Here is a 19,403-nt window from a genome sequence, read left to right as displayed (position 1 = left end):
TTTGGCTTCTGCATCGCTTCGGCAGTCAGAAATAGAGCGGTATGAAACGCAGCTAGCACAGCGTAGAAGGTCAGATACAAAGCCGGCACGTTAATTGCCGATGATATTTATGGGAGCTGCCTTTTGCACGTGAGAGACTGACTGTCTGAACATCACAAAGGCACCCAAGGGAGTTCAATAGAGGAATAATCTCAAAATAGCAGAAAAATGAATCTTTATTTAATGATTCCCCCAAGGGAAACGAAAAAACAAACCAAGGAAGGAATCAATAAGTAAAACTTTGCATGTATCAAAAATGACTTTGAAAAGACAGGAGCAATGCCCTAATGAGAAAAATACGTTAGATTTTATTTAGTATTTGAGTCATTTATAAAGCAATTGACCTAATAAGGGAACAGCATATTGATAAGCGCTTAAGAAACAGAATTAGACATACAGATATACACAGAGACAGACGTATAAGCACCAAAGGATTACTCATTGTTACTGATATTTATATTCTTCTTGGGCATAAACATTTGTATGAACTACGAGAAATTTACCTTTTTCAAGGTAAAATGCTGCCACAGGCCATGCTTTCTCCAAACATTAGAAAATCTATTTGAAATCCATCTGACCAACTTTGCTCATCTCTTCCCCCAGCAACTGCTCCCTTTGCACCCCAAAACCAGTTAAAGCCCAAGAAAAGATCCCCCAGGTTTCGCAGCTGTTTCGGTCGCTGGAGTGAAATGTCTGAGGCCGTCTCCCACGCAGAGAGAGCCGCAGAGCGGCGCGGCCACGGGCCCACCTCCGACCCAGGGCAGACTGCGGGGGCTGGTGCCGGTGCTCGGGGCTCCAAACCCTCCCTCGCTACCTGCCATGGCATGTACCGCGTCCCGCGGGGCTCCCAGCCCCTAACAACTTCCAGCAGGCATCAAGGGGCAAAGTCTCAGGGAGTGCAAAGTGCAGCCCTGGAAGTGCCGAGCGGCTGCTCTGCCCCACAAGGGTTTCCAGGTGTTTTCTTAAGCTACACAGGAACATGCTCAAGGAGGAGACGTCTCAAGGAATGGCTTTACAATCCCAACACCGATGTGAGAGACTAAAGGGCTATAATTCGAGTGACTTGTTCATAATCCCAGAACTGGATAAGGAATGGTAAGTTAAGTAGATCTGTAGTGAGTAATAGATGCAACTGTAGTGGGATAGTTCTGTGCTTTTCACTGAAAGCATAATCTTAGCACTTAACAGCAAAATATTGGTTAATATTATACAGTGTATCTACTTCTCTAGTTCAAAGAAATGTAAATATTAATCCTTTAAGCATCTTACCTGGTTTCAGGTGAGCAAATGGAATTTCACCTGTTAAGAGCTCCCAGAGGCACAAAGCATAGCTGAAAACGTCGGCTTTTATGGTGTATCTCGTGCACTGGGTGAACACCTCAGGGGCCATCCAGCGCAGGTTCTGCACACCAGGAAACATCAATAATTCATTAAGCATTTACTTCCTCATATATGCATCTTGTTTTCCTTTCTTTTCTTATTTCCTTGCCTCCATTGCCTCCTTGCCCCATAAATAACTGCTAAGTTTGTAAGGAAAAAATTTCACCTAGCTTGCAAAATCTAAGCAGTATATTATTGCACACTATACACAACAGCACTAGCACGGTGGCTGTCTCAACCCCGTAAGGCCAGACTGCTCAGGCTTTAAGCGTGGGAGCAGTGCTAGAAGCAAAGCAGAGCACCCAGCCTCGGAGCCTGGAGCCCACACCGTGAGGTCTGAGCACGCCGTGTAACACCGATTTCCTGCTGCTCCAGCTGCTAGAGGGACAAACTGACGACAACTGCATTGGGCTGGTGCCTCTTCTCCTGGGATCTCACCACTGCCTGCAGAAGCCCAGTTGTGAGGCTGCTCCACAGGGGATGCCTCACACTGGGGCAATAAGTTTGGGGGCTTTTGCAGATTCCCTGCACCTCAGTAACTTAATCTACATCCTTTACAGACAGCCCTTCTGAGCGGGACATCACCAAACCCTGGCGGGAGCCAGGGCTGCGGCAGCAGCACTCGCTCCTCTCACAGGGAGTGGCAATTACAATTGGTTAAAAAGATGATTGCCAAAGCCTGGGTTTAGCTTCACCTGCCCATTCCCCAATTAGCCATTATGGGGGTGCAAACTTGCATGGCCACGGAGCGACACACAGAACGCATCTGGACCAAAACTGACGAAGACAACAACGCTGTCTTGCAGAGGTGACTCTGTAAGCAATAGCCTTGCGAAGGAGAAGGGACCTCTGAGAGAAAATCAGTGTGGAACAACTAACTCCCTGTTAGAAACAGGAACCACCTGCCAGCAACACACGTATGTGAGTGGGGAAGGGTGGACTGAAAAAATGACACTTTACTAAGGATTTTGGGGACAACAGAGCTCCAAAGACAACCTTATAAAGCATTATTTTCTGTTGCAGATACTATATAACAAAACAACCCACAAAGAAACATTAAGAGAGATAACATACTATACCAGCTCATCTTTTCCAACACAAATATTTCTAATGAAATTTTCTCCTAAACTGTGTGTTTTATACTGATTGTGTGGAACAAACCAAGAGACAAACCCCAGGTTGTTTTGTCATGTTGTCTTCATCCAGAGACTGCAAAAATCTAGATTCTGAAATACACAGAACAACAACAAAAAAAATTACTGTCAAGCCAATACAGATAGCCACCTTATACAGAAGTCTTGGTAAAGTTGTTTTTTTTCTTTTAATAACTCTGGGGTTTTGAGAGTCCAGGAGAACTGTGACAGCTGTTTTCCAGCAAGGAGGTGTACAAAGAACAAGGCTTCCGAAGCCTGCACACCGAATTCAGCACTGGCACAAATCTACCAAGCTCCACCGACGCTAAGAGCAGTTTACAGCAGCTGAGGACCCAGCGCAGGATCTGTGACCTCACGGTGATTTGTACTGGTGAATACAACAGATTCACAACTAACGCTCACTGAGCCCTGCATTAAAATGCGATGCCACAGGAGCCTGTCAGTCTTAATGCCAGAAACGCAGCCCACCCAGAAGTGACGAGATCTTGCACGAATACAGTGACGGTGGTATATGCACACGTCGTGATACATAAATAAGTCCCCAGGCAGGACTTGGGCACCTCTGACATACCAGAAAGACACTTAAGCATGCGCCTGATGTCCACGCGCCTCTGCTGATCGCATCGTGGTGATAGCGTGCAGTGACACTGGCCATGCCTTAAGTCACGTAGCTCCTGAGGAGCTGGGTCCGAGCCCTGAACTGCACCCTTGCACCAGGCAGAACGCATTCCCGTGGAGCTTGACTGCTAAACGCCAGGACAATGCATGAAATACAGATTCGTAAAGTACAACCTAGTCTAAGTTTGAACACAAAGTTACTAAGGTCCATAGCTCAAATAATGAGCTACATTCTGCTCTTCTACCTAAAATGGAAGAAACCTGTCCTATCGCCACGGGGCTGGGCTTCCACCAGGCAGCCTTGCACAGTAACACCGTCCGCAGATCCTGAGCGCTTGCCATCAAAGCGGGGCGCGCATCTTCTCTTACAGGCATTTTCACTCAACTTCTTCCTCCAACCCACCACTAGAACTCACTCAAACCGGGATGCGCCCAGCTCGCTGTCACCTGGGCGGCCGCCTCAGCTGACCGCCGGGCTACTGCACGGCACCTCCAACCCAGAGGAGACCAACCCCAGGGCGGTTCTCAGCCCTAGAGCCTTTTGTGCCCTCTCATGATAACAAAACGAAGAGCAACCTCCTCAGCATTTTCTCAGTCAGCACAGGTTTAGTTTTAGAGAATTAGAGGTTAATTTATAAATGTTTCACAAAAATTCCCTACCTCCAAAATCAGCAACAACTGCATGGCCATCCTCGTACAGGAGAATGTTGTGACTGCAGAAAAAAATATTATAGATAATTGTTTAATGGTGTCTTAAAGATGGTGAAAATTTTACAGTTTTTGGTTCATAGCTAAAATCTCGAGGAGTTCAAATCACCTGCTTAAGTAGATAAACGTCTATAGATAAACTGCTTTTAGCTACAGCTCAGAATTATTGTTATAAAGTACAGATTAACTCTGAGAAGCAGCTTCACAAATGAGAATGTCAGCTTCTAATCAATAGTAGAGCAAAACAATTTCTGTAATTAGTTATAGATCAAGTACACCAGCTTTATTCAATATGTGCACTGAATCACAGTGATGAAGTGAAAAAGAAGGTATTCGAATATAAACACAGTGATGGCCTTTATATAAAATTGCAGAGACTGATTCTTTTCTCTTTTAAGGCTTATGTAAGTGTAAGTTCACAGCGGTAATTCCTGATTTATGCTGACATATAGAAGGGAAGGAACCGATCTGAAGAGTCCATATAGAATGGATCACTGGAAGCCATAAGAAATCCATTAGGCTGGGGAAAAAAATGATGATACAATGGTAAATCCTGTTCAATTTAATAACCACAGTTAATAATGCAAATGATACTTTCATGAGACAAAGGTACTTTATTTCTCAGACTATCTCCCTTTGTTTACGAAAAGAAGACAGCTCATTCATCCTGTAGCTTATCTCAGCGTCTAGGATGAAAGCTCCTCCCTGCGGGCGCTCATGGAGGTTTGTCGGTGGCCAGAGGTTCGGCTTCAGCCCTGCCTCCACTCCTGTCCAGCTCCACGGCGTCCCTTCGGATGACGCCCCTGAGAGCCAGCGGAGTCCAGCGGGTGGTGTGTGCGAATTTACGCCGGACCTCAGCCGAGCCCCCGGCAACGTGCGGGATTGCCATCTGCTTAATAAGTCAGGAGCGCTTAATGAATATTTACTGTTCACCTTGTTGTCCCTGAAATGCACATTCCTTGTCACTGATTGATGGGTGTAATCGCAAGCATAAAGTACGCTTCATTACTGGACATCAAAAGAACCACATTTTCCATTTATCCTTAAAAATTACACTTGCAAAAATTGCATTTTGACTGTGGTAGTGGAACCTCGTGGTGGCATCTCCTTCCAAAGCTCCCTCTGATGAAAGCAGCAACCCTGGAGACTGGTGGCTGCAACTATGAACAGAAGCAAGAAACGATCTGGGGCGCTGGCTGGTGCCTGTGGCTGGAGCTGTGGTTCCACCCAGCAGGATTCCGCACGGGAACGCTGCGCAGCATGGGAGAGGCCGGGGGGGGCTCACGGTCATGTCTCTAACCGAACTGCAGAGAGCAAGAAATCCCAGGAAAATGGGATATTCATGTTGGACATACATATTGGATTTTTATTTCAATATAAGGTCTTCATCTTTGCCCCAGGCAGTTTCTGGAGTTAGGAAGAAAGGAATAAATGCAGGAAAATTCCTGTTTGGTCAGCACACGTATGGGGCAATCTCTGTCAGGACATCCAGAGATCAGCGAAATCATTTCTCAAAGATAATTACTTGTACTGACACCTATCAAAGTGTTTTGATTTCTGTGGAATCTCTGAAACCATAGCAACTGCAGGTCTCCGTGAATTTAAAGGATTGGGTAACCAGAACTTTACCTTAGACTGTCAGCAGAGGTATTTGTAGGCTTAAAGTTAAATCTACTGGATTTGTCCTAAATCTACTAGAATCAGAGAGGGGAATTATGAGATTTGTGTGGTGGTTTAAACCCACTTATTGAAGGTAATGCGAAGAAAATTCAGCTTTATTTACATATTATTTGTTCAAAGATGGTGAAGGATATGGATAACGCCTGGGAGGAAACCTATGTATGCAGCCTTTCTGGTAATCAGAGCATTTTGCAAAGTAAGCTTCCAAGTATGAACAAAATAACTACAAAAAGATTTCTACATAAGACTATAAATATTTCGTATCCATTTTATAAAAGTGTCATCTTGTGAGCAGGTAGGCAGGAGAGCTGCAAATAAGCAAACCAAAGCAAAATGGAGTATTTCTAACACCGAAACCGTGAAAAGGAAGATATTCAGATTAGATCAGAACCAAATGGGCACTTATTACACATTTTCACCTTGATAGCTTCAAACAAGAGAAAAAAGTAACATTGCCCTTGGAAAACAATGAATTCTCATTCGGGGGCACTTTATTCTCGGACTTGGACTGAAAGATAAAAGACTAGATGATGCAGGTGAGAGAAGTACCAACTCCTGAATTCTGGAGATTCAGAGTAGATCGAATGCGAGTGAAGCAGACACAAGTTCCCAGCCCTGCAAGCAGAATATCTGCTCTGGGGGATGCTCAACCTGAACACCCTCGGGGCAGGGATAAGTCCTCTGGGCAGAGTGCCATGACACACACCAATGTGTTTAGCCCGGGATCGGTCTTCTCACGCCGGGTACGGGTCTGCGTTTGGTGTGGCGGTACCAGCTCACCTGCAACGAGCTCGGGGATCTTTCACATGGGTCAGCATTTAGAAATGCCTTCTGTTGACTTGGAAATTAATGTTTGAAACAATATGTGCTGATAGAAATCAAAATACTGAGGGTGAGTCTCCATTAACTTTACTGCTTAAGCAGAATGGAAATAAGAAGAAATTCTGGCTGTGTAGGAACTTACAGTGGGAAAATGCCATCCCTATGTATTTGGCATTTCCAGGGAGACTTCAGTTCAACTAATATACCAGGGGACTTGGAACCAGTCCCAGGATCAACGGGTCTCCGTCTATCCATACCTCGGCAGTTGGAGAATCTCAGCACGTAGAGCTGTGGCACTATTCCAGCCCGTGCAGTTGGGGAGCGGATGTGTGAGCTGTGCTCTAAGGCGGCTGCCATTTACGAGTACCCAACTTCTGTTTTCAATGAGGAGGAAGAATTTCTTCCTCAGAGCAATATATAGAGCTTAAAACAGAGGCTTCTCTAAAGTCACTGCAAGTATTGCACCTTGATTGAAACTCATCGCTCAAGAGCCTCACTTCTCCAGCATCACTTGGCAGTTGCATGGCCATTGCCAACCAGAAAGGTACTCTGGATTTTGGAGGGCACCTTCTTCAGAGGGCACCTTCTGAGGGCATCTTCTGAGAGCACCTTCTGAGGGCACCTTCTTCTGAGGGCATCTTCTTCCCCTCCAGGCGGCAAGACATTCAGGTGAAGTTGCCATGACCCAACGCACACTGGGTTCAAGAGTCAGTTCCTCTGAACTTGCGAATCCTCAGCCATCAGTCCTGTCCCCCGCACCCCAGCTCCAAGGCCGTGAGGAGTGAGCTGCGGTGCCGGGAGAGGGAGGAGCACACAGGGCTGCCCACTCTGTCCCTCCAGCCACCCGACCCGTCCCCCAGCAGCCTCTGCCTCTGCGAGGAGACCCACGGGCAACCCAACAGCATGGCTGAGCCAGCGCCCAGGCTGAGGACTGGGACAACCTCCTGCCACCGGTGAGCGGCTGCACACTCTCGTTGGTCACACAGCCAGACAGGACATGCTGGGGGAATGTGTCCCCACACTTGGGGGTTGCATCAGACAAAACCTGGTCTCTAGCCCCCCAGAAGCACTGGCACAGCACTCCCGACGAGAGCCTGGCATTGGACGTAAACTGGATAATAAGGCAGTAAAGGACACAGAAAAACCATGTCACCACCCTGCCACTTTCTGCCTATCTTCTGACTGACCCAGCCTCCTGCCAGCTCTCCCGGTTCCTGATCTCTCTGGGGGCAGAGGCCAGGCAAGAAGGACGGGGTCCTGAGTCAGGGTGACTGCCTGAATGAAGGAGTCTCATGAGGGCAAGGGGACAGACAGGATTCGGTTCCGTTGATTTGGGCAGTGGGAAGCTGCACTGCTCACGCCTGCGATCGCTGCACCTCACCGCTGGAGGCCATCCCAGGCTGACGGGACGGGGAGGCAGCGAGAGCCCATTTCTCACAGTGCATTCAAGAAGCTGCAACAGCACAACCCCCTTTCTGCATGCTCAGGTGCATGTGCATTGGCTTCCCAGGGGGGTTAATACACAGGGACGGAGCTGGGCACCTCTGAAGTGCAGCCATATCTGTGGCTCTAGTTTGGGCAAAGAAGTCCAGACGGTCTGGCCGGGTATGCAGCAAACTCTGCTCACCGGTGGAGCAGACTGCAGAAGCAGCATCCTGTGCCATTATTCCACAGAGTTTTATGTGCCACTCACCAGGGATACAGAATTTGCTGTGCATTTATTTCCTGAAAAATTAAGAAAAGGAACACTAAAATGCACAAACATGATTGGCCACAGTGGGAATTTTGGTTTCCAGTTTGGGTGAGGGAGTGTTTGTTACTGATAGTCTTCACACTGCCTGCTCTCCAGTTCAACCAGCAGTCCCCACCACCGCCCGTCCCGCTCTTTCCTCTGCACTCTCGTCCCAGTCCAGAAAGCTGGCTGCTAACGAGATCTGGAAGCGAGGATCGGTCTTTGAGCGCGGCCGCGTCTTGCTTCGGCCGCATGTCTATTAGCTTAGGGAGCATCGGGACTCGTGGAGGTCGGCAGCAGGGCAGGGTAATTCTTGGCAGTGTTTCTGCTCGTTTTTGAGCTCAGATCTGAGGGGCAAATTGCAGCCCACTCACTGCTTTCCCAAATCAGCCTGGAGGGGCTTGTTTGCCAGAGTCCAGATCTCTGGCAAAACAGCTTGATGTAGCACCTAATAGCTAAGACATAACTTTATTTGGAAGCTTCAGATAGCTGCTTCTGGTGGTAGAAGTGTTAAGAAACAGTTACCCCATTGGTATTCCTATTTCAGCAGTTTGTAGCTCATAGCAAATGTAAATCTGGGCCGAGCTGTGATTTGCCAAAGGCCAGCTGTGGAAGCTAAAAGAAAAATTTACCACAAAAGAAAAAAAGATGCTAAAAAAATTTCTACCACTTCTTATTTCTACTCCTGGCCTGCCTGTGCTAGACATAAGTAGACCTGTTGGTCACGATGGGGGCATAATCAGTGTTAATGTATAACTTCAGAACCACAGGGTTATTGATAATTTAATTAATCAAACGCAACTAACTAATATTAATTTTTCACTTGGAGTCAGGGTTTTTCTCCAGAATAAACTCGCCGAGAGAAATGACAGAAGCCAATTTACAATGTGACATTTAAAACAAGGCAGGATGAGGATTTCAGAAAAAGACAACGGAACAAATCAGCAACGGCCTTTAGGGACTACAGTGTTGATCTGATCTGAACTCCCTCGTAACACAGGACATTCGACTCTAAATTCTTGCTTCGGTGTAAGAATTGTGGCTGAACCAAATCACATGTTTTGGAAGAAAAGATGTGCTCCTCACTGGTGAGGCAGCTACTTTGCTCTGATGCTGAAGGAGCCAGAAGGCTGTTGGACAGTACTGGCATCATCTTCTAAACGGCTACGACACAACCCACACTACTAAAACGGAGCCCTCTCTGGACGGCTTTTAGCCTGCATGTGCCCAGCACATGCCTTAACTTTGTAACTCAGAATTGATGTGCAAATGCCGTGTCACCACAACGACCTGCAAAACAGAATTCCTCTAATCGACCGTGTTCGGAAAGTCTAAAGAGCCCATGCGGAATGCATACACAGCCTTTCAGGCAATCTTCTACTTACGCCTATTTTATAATACTCCAGACATTTTGTGTCATCTCCTCAAACCCCATTATCTCAACACAACTACCTAAAAAGAAAACAAGAGCACAAGAGGGACGAGACGCTCAAGGACTTGCTGATTTTCTGCTACACACTCAGATTTATCCTTAAGATCCGTATGCTTAAGTGTTAGAATTATTAACAAAAGGACGCTGGGATGGAGGCATTTGCAGAAACTTGATAATGTACAGACAGAAAGTAGGTTAATGTCCCAAGAAAAATTAAGCCTCAAAGGTCTTGGAAATAAACTCATTTAGTACAGTGGGTTGGGAAATAAGCCCAGGTGTTTCCAGAACTTTTCAAGATTGCAACTTCTGATTTTGCCCTGAATTAAGATGGAAAGCGGGCATTTCATAGTGTGCTGTGCAAATAAAAAGAGATTTTTTGCCCCTGTAAGTAACTAAATAACTTGACCGAAGCGTTCCATTCTGAATATATCCTCTAAGCTGGCCTACATTATAAATGACGATAAATTCTAGGAGCCTGCATTCTTCACCTATCAAATAACTGCGTGTACAAAGGAAGATTTTTGATAATCCCCAGGAAGAATGCCATGAACTTCGTGCCTTACTGAAAACCAAAGCAAACCGTAACTTCTCCGGTAGGAAATGCTCCAGAGGGCAGGTTCCGCCAGCCCGGCCGCGCTTCACATGCAGGCTGGTCGCTAGAGGGGGATGCAACGCACGGTTTGGGAGCATCTCGCTTTATCTCTGAATTTTCTCCCATTGTGGGTCTCTGTGATATGGATCAATTATACCCTCTGGCAGCACTTGTTTTAGCTTAAATGCCAATGTTAATTCTGAAGAGATAATTCAAATTGTATTTACTTTGCCAAAAGTATAGAGAAAAAGAGCAAACGGTCAGAGAGCATGGGAAATGTTGGAGGGGATAATGCTTGCTTTCTGCTGACTCTGTTCCCTTACATAGCACTACAAACTACGATAGTTTTGTGTCTTTCTTGTGCTTGTCAGTCTGTTGTGGAACTAAAGCATTTGGGATTAATAGGCTTTATCAGGTATACATCCCTTTTGAAAAAATCTTGTTTTATTTTTTATGTGCCCAATCCTTAAGAGACCAAAAAAGGTACAAGAAAGACAGAAAAAAAGGAGAGATCCCTTTTCCCCTCTCAGTCTTTTAATCCCCAGCGAATGGCAGAGAGCATGAAATCAGATCAGTTTCTTTGACAGTCTTGGTCCCATCTCTCAGACAGACAGGTTCCCTGGTCATTTAGGAGACACTACTTCTTTTACCAGCACTGCGACACTGCAAACACGGATTAGTGAATCTTCAAAATCTTAGTCTTGAAAATCTCTCTTTCTCCTAACACCAGTCCCCATTTCATGGCTTTTGACTGGACCACGGAACTTGAAATTACAGCTGTTGGCAGCAGCCCTTCCTCTTCTGCGGTACTGCTTTATGGAGGGGTAGAGAGGCAAAGGATTGAAGCTCTGACAATCACAATGACCAAAATTGAATCTAGTCCAAAATGTCTCCTCGTCTGTGTTTTGTAAGGGGCTCGGTCTAATCTACCGGTAGGTTTTGCCGTATGAAATGAAATACTCTGCCAGAGATAAGGTTTGAAGCCAGCTTCGTATACTGGTGTTAGATTCCATATAGGCATTTCATTTTGAGGTCAGTCCAACTTTGGGGAAGGTTTTGGACTAGATGATCTTGGAGGTCCCTCCCAGCTGAACTGTTCTATGATGTTTTTAACTGCAGCTTTCCAGTGGCCTCCCGCCGATCTCTCAGCGTGCAAGCAGCTCTTTATGCAACCAACTACAGAGGGATCTGCGAAGGGAATTCATTAATTACCCAAGCAGTGAGTAAACACCTGTATGCATATTTATACATATGTGGGCTTTTGCGTCTGTGGATCCATAAACGCCTTTTGAATGCACTTATTTCCCGCTCCTCTTCGTCTTCATACTGTACTGAGCATAGACAACCATGTGCCATTTTACCACAACGTCGACAGAGTTGACAGCGTACAGTTATCAGAACCCAAGTGTTCCCTCCCCACATACAAATATTTCATAGTTGCTCGTGCTCAGAACTGGCTATAGAAAGACTCTTCTTTTCGTGCCAGAGTAGCACTTTTGCAGAAGGTGGCTAACCAACCACAAAGAACCGGCTTCTCTCTCTCGGTTCTGCAGGCTGAAAAAGCCAGGCCAGTGACTTCAGAGGTGTTTCTCAGAAGGGAGCGGATGCAGTCAGTGACAGAGAATCCCGGTGCAGTCTCTGCACTACTGCTTGAGGTGTTCCGTGCCACAGCTTTCTTATGCACCATAAAGACAGACAGTTGCATTCTTAGGACTGCAGTATTTGACATTGCCATCCACCTGAACTACAGGCCTGGGGAAACTCCTGGCGCGACTCATGTTCACAAGGTTTGACGGAGTTGTTTCTAATTTGGAAAGCTGAACACAAACACCTAACATTTATTTAATATAACAAAATTGAGGTCACTAAGGAGTGGGACAAAAGCCATACTCACAACACTGACTTCAAAATTGGAATTAGGGTTTACAGTGGCTAAAATCTAAGGTGAGCACCTACACTGTCATCGCTAGGACAAAACCCACAAAGCTTGCCTAAAGAGAGAGAACGCAGCGGTTTGGGAAGGCACCTGCTTTACATTAAGAGAATAAAAGTCCTGTGACAATCCAAGAGAAGGTGAGGAGGTCAGTCAGTAGATGTTGGTAGATCTAGGGCACTTGTGACTTTTAAAGTGAAGGTAAGCTATGAAAAGATTGATAGATTATCATTAACGTCTTGAATACGTAGTGGTGTTCCAGCTGAAATGTCTGCACCAGTCAACCAAAGTTATGGCCCACATTCCACGTACCAGACTCTGAAACGGTTGGTTCCAACAGCAGAGGACTGGGCTTGTTGACTCACATACCGTCTCACTGAGCGATGACTAAAATAATTCTTTTCGGTTTTATTATCTGCAGAGCGGGATGAACAAGAGACTAAGCACAGTGTTTGAAAAATACCCCCCATATGAGAAAAATGATGTGCTTTCATTCCTGGCTGCGTAGAAATAGACTATTTTGAATGTAAGTTTGTTTTCCAGTCCTCAGAATTACTTCAGATCACGAGAGTGTCAACGTGACACTCTCAATTGAAGGTTTTTTAGAAAAGAAGCTGAACTCTAAGCTATGAGGGTTTGGGAAACCATAGTTTGAGGTCAGTAAATTGCAAAAAATAAGGGTGATAGTTTTCAAGTAAGGATAGCTACTGGTTAGCCTAAAAGGTGATCTGATTCACTTCGCTCTGTTTACAGCTTCTGAGATCCTTCATTCTTAACCTCGCAGTGGATCATTGCAACATCAGCGAGGAATTATAAATGGCTGTATCCTGCAACGGGCATTGATTCCAGGGGATATTACTCTATACAAACTCCTGATGTGAGCCACAGTACTTATTGATTTCATCAGCGTCCAAATTACTTTTCTTGTAATATTGACTTTTTTTCTGCAAAAGCATATACATGTGAGCAGAACGGCCTTCACATTAAAGAGTCTGGCTTTCAAAACAGGTAAAAATATTTCTGTGCTGCCCCTCCGAACCCTGAGCAGCGTTTCTGAATCACGTGTTACCGGACCGTGTGTCGCAGAGGAAGCAGGCTAAAGAAACCACGAGCCAGAGCCTGTCCTGTGGCTCACGTACGGGGTTCCGCCGAGCTCCCTGCAAGTGGAGCTTTTCAACACCTCTCCAACTGTGGTGCTTGTGCGGGTGTAGAGATACAGCTTTAATAGTTTAACTCAACACATCCTGACTTAACACCCTTGCTACGATTCCCTGCTCTCTCTTCTGTTTACAGAAATATAAACCCTAGAAGACCGGCGCGCCATAAACAGAAATGTAATTTCTCAAGACGCTGAGCTAAGGCCGAGCTGAGTGACGATGTCTCAGCTGCGCGCAGGACCGAGATAGAGGACGTGACTGAGCCGGGGACACCCAGGCCCATGGAGGCAGTGCCTCTCTGAGCAGATGCAGACAGATGTTCTTGCCCCTGTGGAGAGGGGCTGGCGCAGGGGCCATGTGCGTGTGGGTACAATGCTGTGTTCAGCGTGCTCTGCCTTTACGCAGCCGCAGCACGCAGCCTGCCTGCCGGCGCCGGTGGGAGGCACGTCTGACGCATCTCCAAAGCAGCTCTTCGCCTTCCTACCATCCATAACAGGGTCATATATTCCTCCAGCCAGGACGCCGCCTCTTGACCTTCCCTCTCTTCCGTTCTCTCCTGCCAGCTCCCCGTCGGATCCTGGGAACATACGCCAGCCAGCGACGGAGGCTGCTTCTCCCTCGCGTGGCTGTAGGGAATGGGACTGCTCCTCCTTACCCCTTCTACTGTTCTGAACACTTCACTCATTTTTATCCCAGGTAAATATGTGGCTGTGACCAAACCTGGAAGGCATTGTTTCAACGGGTGGTCACATACCCCTCATCTTTGTAGGGAGACAGCAAAGGGAAGACAGCTGACCAGAGGAGGCTGTGGTTGACATGAAGACTCGGGTACTCCATGGTTGGGTTTTTTGGAGTTTGGTTTGGTTTGGTTTTGCTGTTTGTTTTGGTTTATAAGAGGAAACACTCCAAAGAAAACCTCCTAACATGAAGGATGCCCCAGCTGGGATTCCCTTTCGCACTGTCCTGAAGCTGGGGCGCTCTCTCATGTCTCCACGCCACACAAGGCAGCATTCTCCTCTCTCCTGGGCCCTGGCTTTGGCAGGCAGTGCTCCACCAGTCGCCACTCAAAGAAGTAAAGGTATGCTCAGTAAAGAGGGAGTGTTCAGGGTTCCTCTTATACATATATATATATGTATATGTGTATATACGTATATATAACATGTTCCAGCGTTATAGTTCAGGGTGTACGGGAGAGCTAACATTTATTTCTGGGCTCTCTAAAAGGGCTCAATAAAATTCATGTATTGTGACAGAACAATAACAATGGATCAAAATTCATTATTATGCTAGAAGGATGTCTGGACATGTAAGCTTTTCTTTCAAACTTTGAAAAAGCTTTATGGATCTCAGTTTGCTGGGAGAGACTTTGTAGTAAGTACATAAAATGGAAAATGGAAGGCAAACTTGTGAAGAACAGACACCAGGAATTAATAAAACTGAAGCTTTGATTATTTTTCTTTGTTTGTTTCTACGTTTGATCAAGATGAAGCACAATCAGCAGCCAAGTGAAAAAGGAACTCAATGTCTGTGTTCTAAGCAAAACATTACATTTACCCCAATTTGGAAAGATCAACTCAAGTATGTCAAGATTTTGTGATGTCGGTAACACTGAGGTAGCGATGCAGCACAAATTAGACTCTTTTCAGTGGTTCCCAGTGACAGGACGAGGGGTAACGGGCACAAGCTGGAACATAGGAAGCTCCGATCAATATGAGAAAAAACTTCTTTACGGTGAGGGTGACAGAGCCCTGGAACAGGCTGCCCAGGGAGGGTGTGGAGTCCCCTTCTCTGGAGACTTTAAGGCCCGCCTGGATGCAGCCCTGAGTCATGTGCTCCAGGCAATCCTGCTTTAGCAGGGGAGTGGGACTGGATATCTCTAGAGGTCCCTTCCAACTCTGAAAAATTCCGTGATTCTGTGATCTGTGACACTCTGATCAGCAGGGAAGGACCTACATGCCTAAGCGGAGTTAAAATACCTTTAAATGAGGGGACTAGGGGAGCGAGAGCCACGGAGCCGCTGCTGCGAGCAGGTTTGTGCAGCGCGGCGGCCCTGAGTGGGATCAGCTCTGCCGAGGGATGCGGTCCCTCGCACCCTGCGCAGGGCCACTGCACCGCTCTGTTATCCTCACAGATCCACGGCTCAGGAAGCAGCTGTACTTTTCCAGGCAGTTCAGAAAGAGGCTGAAGTGTGGTGAATATCACTTTTTCTAGGAGAAAATGAAAATCCTGAGATTTTACACACTAATTCGTTTGTTTGTCAAACCACTGTGATACTATCACAGAATGCAAATACATATGGCTGCAGGGAGAAGACATCTGCCATGGATGCTGCAAGTGGAAAAGCTGAAAAGAGCTGGAACAGCATCTCCCCACTTCTGCACTTAACTAGTCTAGCTGGGTATCTAGTGAAAGAGCGAGACGCTGTGCAATTACTGTCACGCTTGCGAGAGAAAGGAGGAGGTTCTGTACCTGGTACAGAAATTTCACAAGAGAGGAAACCTTTAAAAATACCTGGAAAAGCGAGCTATTGCCACATTTGCAATCTTTTACAGCTCTATAAAGGTTGGATAGAATCAAGCTTAGGGAGAAAGACAAAATACTTGCTATTTAAATGTTTGCTAGTGAAAGATGTACTATATCCAAGATGCAGTACAAGAATATAGATCGTGACCATGCAGGAAAAATATCTTTTGCCTATTGCAAAATGTCATTTAGCAGGAAAAGTGTACATAGAATCTATTGAAAATTGATTTGCTAATTCAAGGAAGCTATTGCAATTGATTTAATTTTCAGAAAGACCACACAAGAGGAAGCAGAAAAACACCGCTTGCATGCAACAAGTAGAAAGCAAGGCTTTTAGAAATTAGCATCACAAACAGAGATTTTCAAACAAACTGGGAATGTGGAGAGAGATTCATAAAATCCTTTAGCTAAGTGAAAAGCTTCCAGCTACTCTGAAGATCAAGGTTTTCATACAGCAGTCGCGATGCCTTCACGGCACGTGGCTTTTGAAGGGCTGAGCAAATTAGAACATAAAAGCGTATGAATGTGGACACAACAGTGCTCACATGATATTTATCAAAATGTTGACTGATCCAAGTAAATTCAGGAGAGTGAAAAGTATATGAAAAAAAGAAATAAAAAAGAAATGAAAAAGTTGGCAATGGCTTACATGATGAAGGGAAAATGAAAGTAATATTGATGGTCTCAACAAAAAAGCGTAACTTGCCCATATTAGAGCTGTAGATATGAGCAAGAACAGTCAAGTGAGGAACACAAATTTCACCAGATAATAGCTTTTAGGACAGAAAAAATTTAAGGTCTCCCAACCAGGACTCCCACAAATCACTGTCTTCAAGATTTCTAGCTTCACCTAAACCCAAACCTTGGGATGATAAATTTAATCATAAAAGTGTAGTGGGTTCATACAATGTAGCCATGACTCCTTCAGTTTATATCTAATCTGATTTTAGCTCCCATATATACTTTCCATCAAAATATTTAAGTGATTTGAGTATGACATGTGGAATTGTTTTGAGACCCCCACCAGATGTCAAATGAAAATATTAATCAAATGCAAGGCTAGAGAGGCTCTTGAAGGCTGTACCCTGGGTTGAATGTAGGCACACGAGTCAAACAAAACTACAGGCTTCTCTGTGGTCTTGGTTCAAATTTGACCTCTGTCAGTATGGACAAAAATTATCACCATTTCTCAATGTGAATAAAATGTACTGAGCTCTAGCTTCAGCTTCAGTCTGCTCAAGGATTGTCTAGACCTTGAATAAACCCAACTTGATGATACACATAGTCAAGACCTGAGTTGACAGGTTTTGTGGAGAAGCCAAGAAATGAATAAACAGACACTTCCACCTGATCTATCCGTGGCATGCATAAGCCTTTCTGACAAAACAGTGCCAAAATGCCCATCTTGGGGCTGAGTGAATGGACCTATGTGAAAGCAGGAGGTAGTCTCTGGAAGGGTTTTGTCAGTCTGGTACCACCAGTGAATACTACAGTTACTAATTTTTCTTTTCTAAAGTAAAAAATATAACCCACAGAAATAAGGCTTGGAAGGAACAGCTCACAAACACTATTATTGCCTCAATGGCACTTGGAAATTTGAAAACCGCCGACGAGAAAGGAACTCTTAAGCCTCTGTTTTGAGAAATACAGCAAGAGAAACCTGTTCTGAGCTGACAGAAGGTTAATAATGAGTTCAGCAGAATCAGAAATTAATTGTCTTCTGATAAGGTGAGACACAGTTTGAAATGGTGAGGCCAAGCATCATTCTCTTCATGAAACCATGGAAGGAAAAAACCGAGAAAAGAATCCGAAGTGTGTAATCATCCTGGCTTTTACAAAAGCAAGTAGTTCTGCGGGCCTGCCAGATGCACGGGCTTCTCCCTCGCGGGGCAAGAGACGGGCAAAGCACATTCTCCATGTGTCCCTTTCCCAGAGAACAGGGCCATGAAAAGATCCTTCTGCCTTTAACACACTGCGGGTTTAATGAAAGGCAACTGCTATTTTAAGATTTCATAAGGGATTTTATAACAAAGAGGAGTTGCAGACACCATCCCCATTACCACCAGGCTTCCATCCTCTCTTTCATCTTTCTCCCTAAGCCGGTTCTCAGAAACTTTCACAGATAGTTAGAGCCATCAAATGAAGGTTACTGGCTCAAAGGTTTGGTCCAACCATGTTCAGCTGTTATGGCTTAAATTAAATTGAAACTAAAATGGTCCCTTTTTTATTAAAGTGCTATAATCATTGTGGCTGCAATCCTTCACTGCGGTATCAGCAGTAATAAGCTGATACATGTCACCGTTGCTGATAGCTGTCAGAACTCCTTTTTCCAGGACTGGAAAGCAAAATAAAACTCCCAATTATTCTCAAAATGGAAGGATAACCCTTTTTCCAGGGTAGAGACATGAAACATTCATTTTTTCTCTGTCCTGTCAAGCCATATTGCAGATTTATTTAATGCATTATGTGCATTGAATTAGATTTCAGAACTCACAAAGGGGGTTACAAGCTATGTGAAAATTTAAGGTAAAAAATGTAAGGCTCCTGTGAAGCCACTAGCAAAACTTAACACAAGAGGGTCAGAATTTCACTCTTGGTCTTTCTCTTCAGCTGTCGTAGAGATTTTCATCTAGTAATTATGCCTGTGGGCTGACTGGGACTCGTGCTGAAAACACGACTTCTGCTCTCACACTGAAAAGTTTCAGAAGTTAAGCTACTCTCAGCACCACACATCAACCGCACTGACGTCCTTATAGCAAATTATCTTCTGACCCTCACAAATATGATCTGGTAAGAGTTCCGTGAGGCAATGATATGCTTTTTGGCTCTCTAGTGAGATGCTGTTTTGGGTTTTCTTTTGTGGAAAACATGATTTAAAATCCTTCAGTGCAGAACTAATTTTCTTACAGCCAGTAGTGACAAGGCAAAGCTGAACCGTAAGGTTTGGATCTTTGTTGTCCTGAAACAGTTCCCCAGACCGCAGCACTCAGAGACGGGGCTCTGGGCTGGCATCACGACCGAGGGAGAGCTGCAGCTTCAAAAGAAAGCATCTTCCTCTGAGCTCCACGCTTCGGTGGCCCAAAAGGAAGCTGTGAGGGGATGAGGTATGTGAAGGGGCTGCAGAGAGAAAGAGGAGGATGTGTGAGGTCAGGGTGTGGGGTGAGGAGAAGGGAACGTTGGCTGCAAGGAGGAGAACAGCTGGTGGGCATGGCTGGAAGGCAATGGAGACGCTTCCAGTCAACTAACACCAGGGAAAAAAAAAAGAGGTAGTAAGAGGATGTCCTTCCAGCCTGTCTTTTTTTGTAGGTCAAGATCCAGGTTGCTTTCTGCACAGTAAATCCTAGGGAATCCACCTTATCCTTTAGAAACTGGACACTCACTAAGAAGGTCTGGCCTAAACAGATTTTTTTTCTGTCACATTTCCAAAAGCCTCTAGGACTGGTGAAGCCATGCCACTATCAACAGCTTTTTTTTTTTTTTTTTTTTGAGAAAGAAAAGTTAATGTAGAAAAGCTCTGCCCAGTGCCAATCTTTTCCTTGCAATTTAATGTACTAAATGTTTGTAATATCAGCAGTTTCTCTTTGCTCTTAATCCAGACCTTGTCATACAAGCTGGGCTAGGGCCCATTTGCCA

The 19,403-nt window shown here is 45.2% G+C and overlaps 1 protein-coding gene across 3 annotated transcripts in view; it reads right to left on the bottom strand.

Annotated features, from left to right (window-relative positions):
* TNNI3K (TNNI3 interacting kinase) overlaps window positions 1-19,403 on the bottom strand; it is an 84,398-nt gene that overhangs the window by 23,394 nt on the left and 41,601 nt on the right. For 2 of the 3 annotated variants that reach the window (XM_074599209.1, XM_074599211.1), the window contains exons 18-20: window positions 3,852-3,904; window positions 2,581-2,645; window positions 1,309-1,441 (exon numbers count right to left, since the gene is read on the bottom strand). In XM_074599209.1, coding sequence (XP_074455310.1) covers window positions 1,309-1,441; window positions 2,581-2,645; window positions 3,852-3,904 — 251 coding nt within the window. The remainder of the gene's footprint in view (window positions 1-1,308; window positions 1,442-2,580; window positions 2,646-3,851; window positions 3,905-19,403) is intronic. The other variant, XM_074599210.1, reaches the window with a different exon arrangement.

This window comes from Larus michahellis, chromosome 8 (assembly GCF_964199755.1).
Source record: "Larus michahellis chromosome 8, bLarMic1.1, whole genome shotgun sequence".
NCBI lineage: Eukaryota > Metazoa > Chordata > Aves > Charadriiformes > Laridae > Larus > Larus michahellis.
The sequence above is the reverse complement of the archived record's forward strand: the minus strand, read 5'-3'. Positions and strand labels throughout refer to the sequence as shown.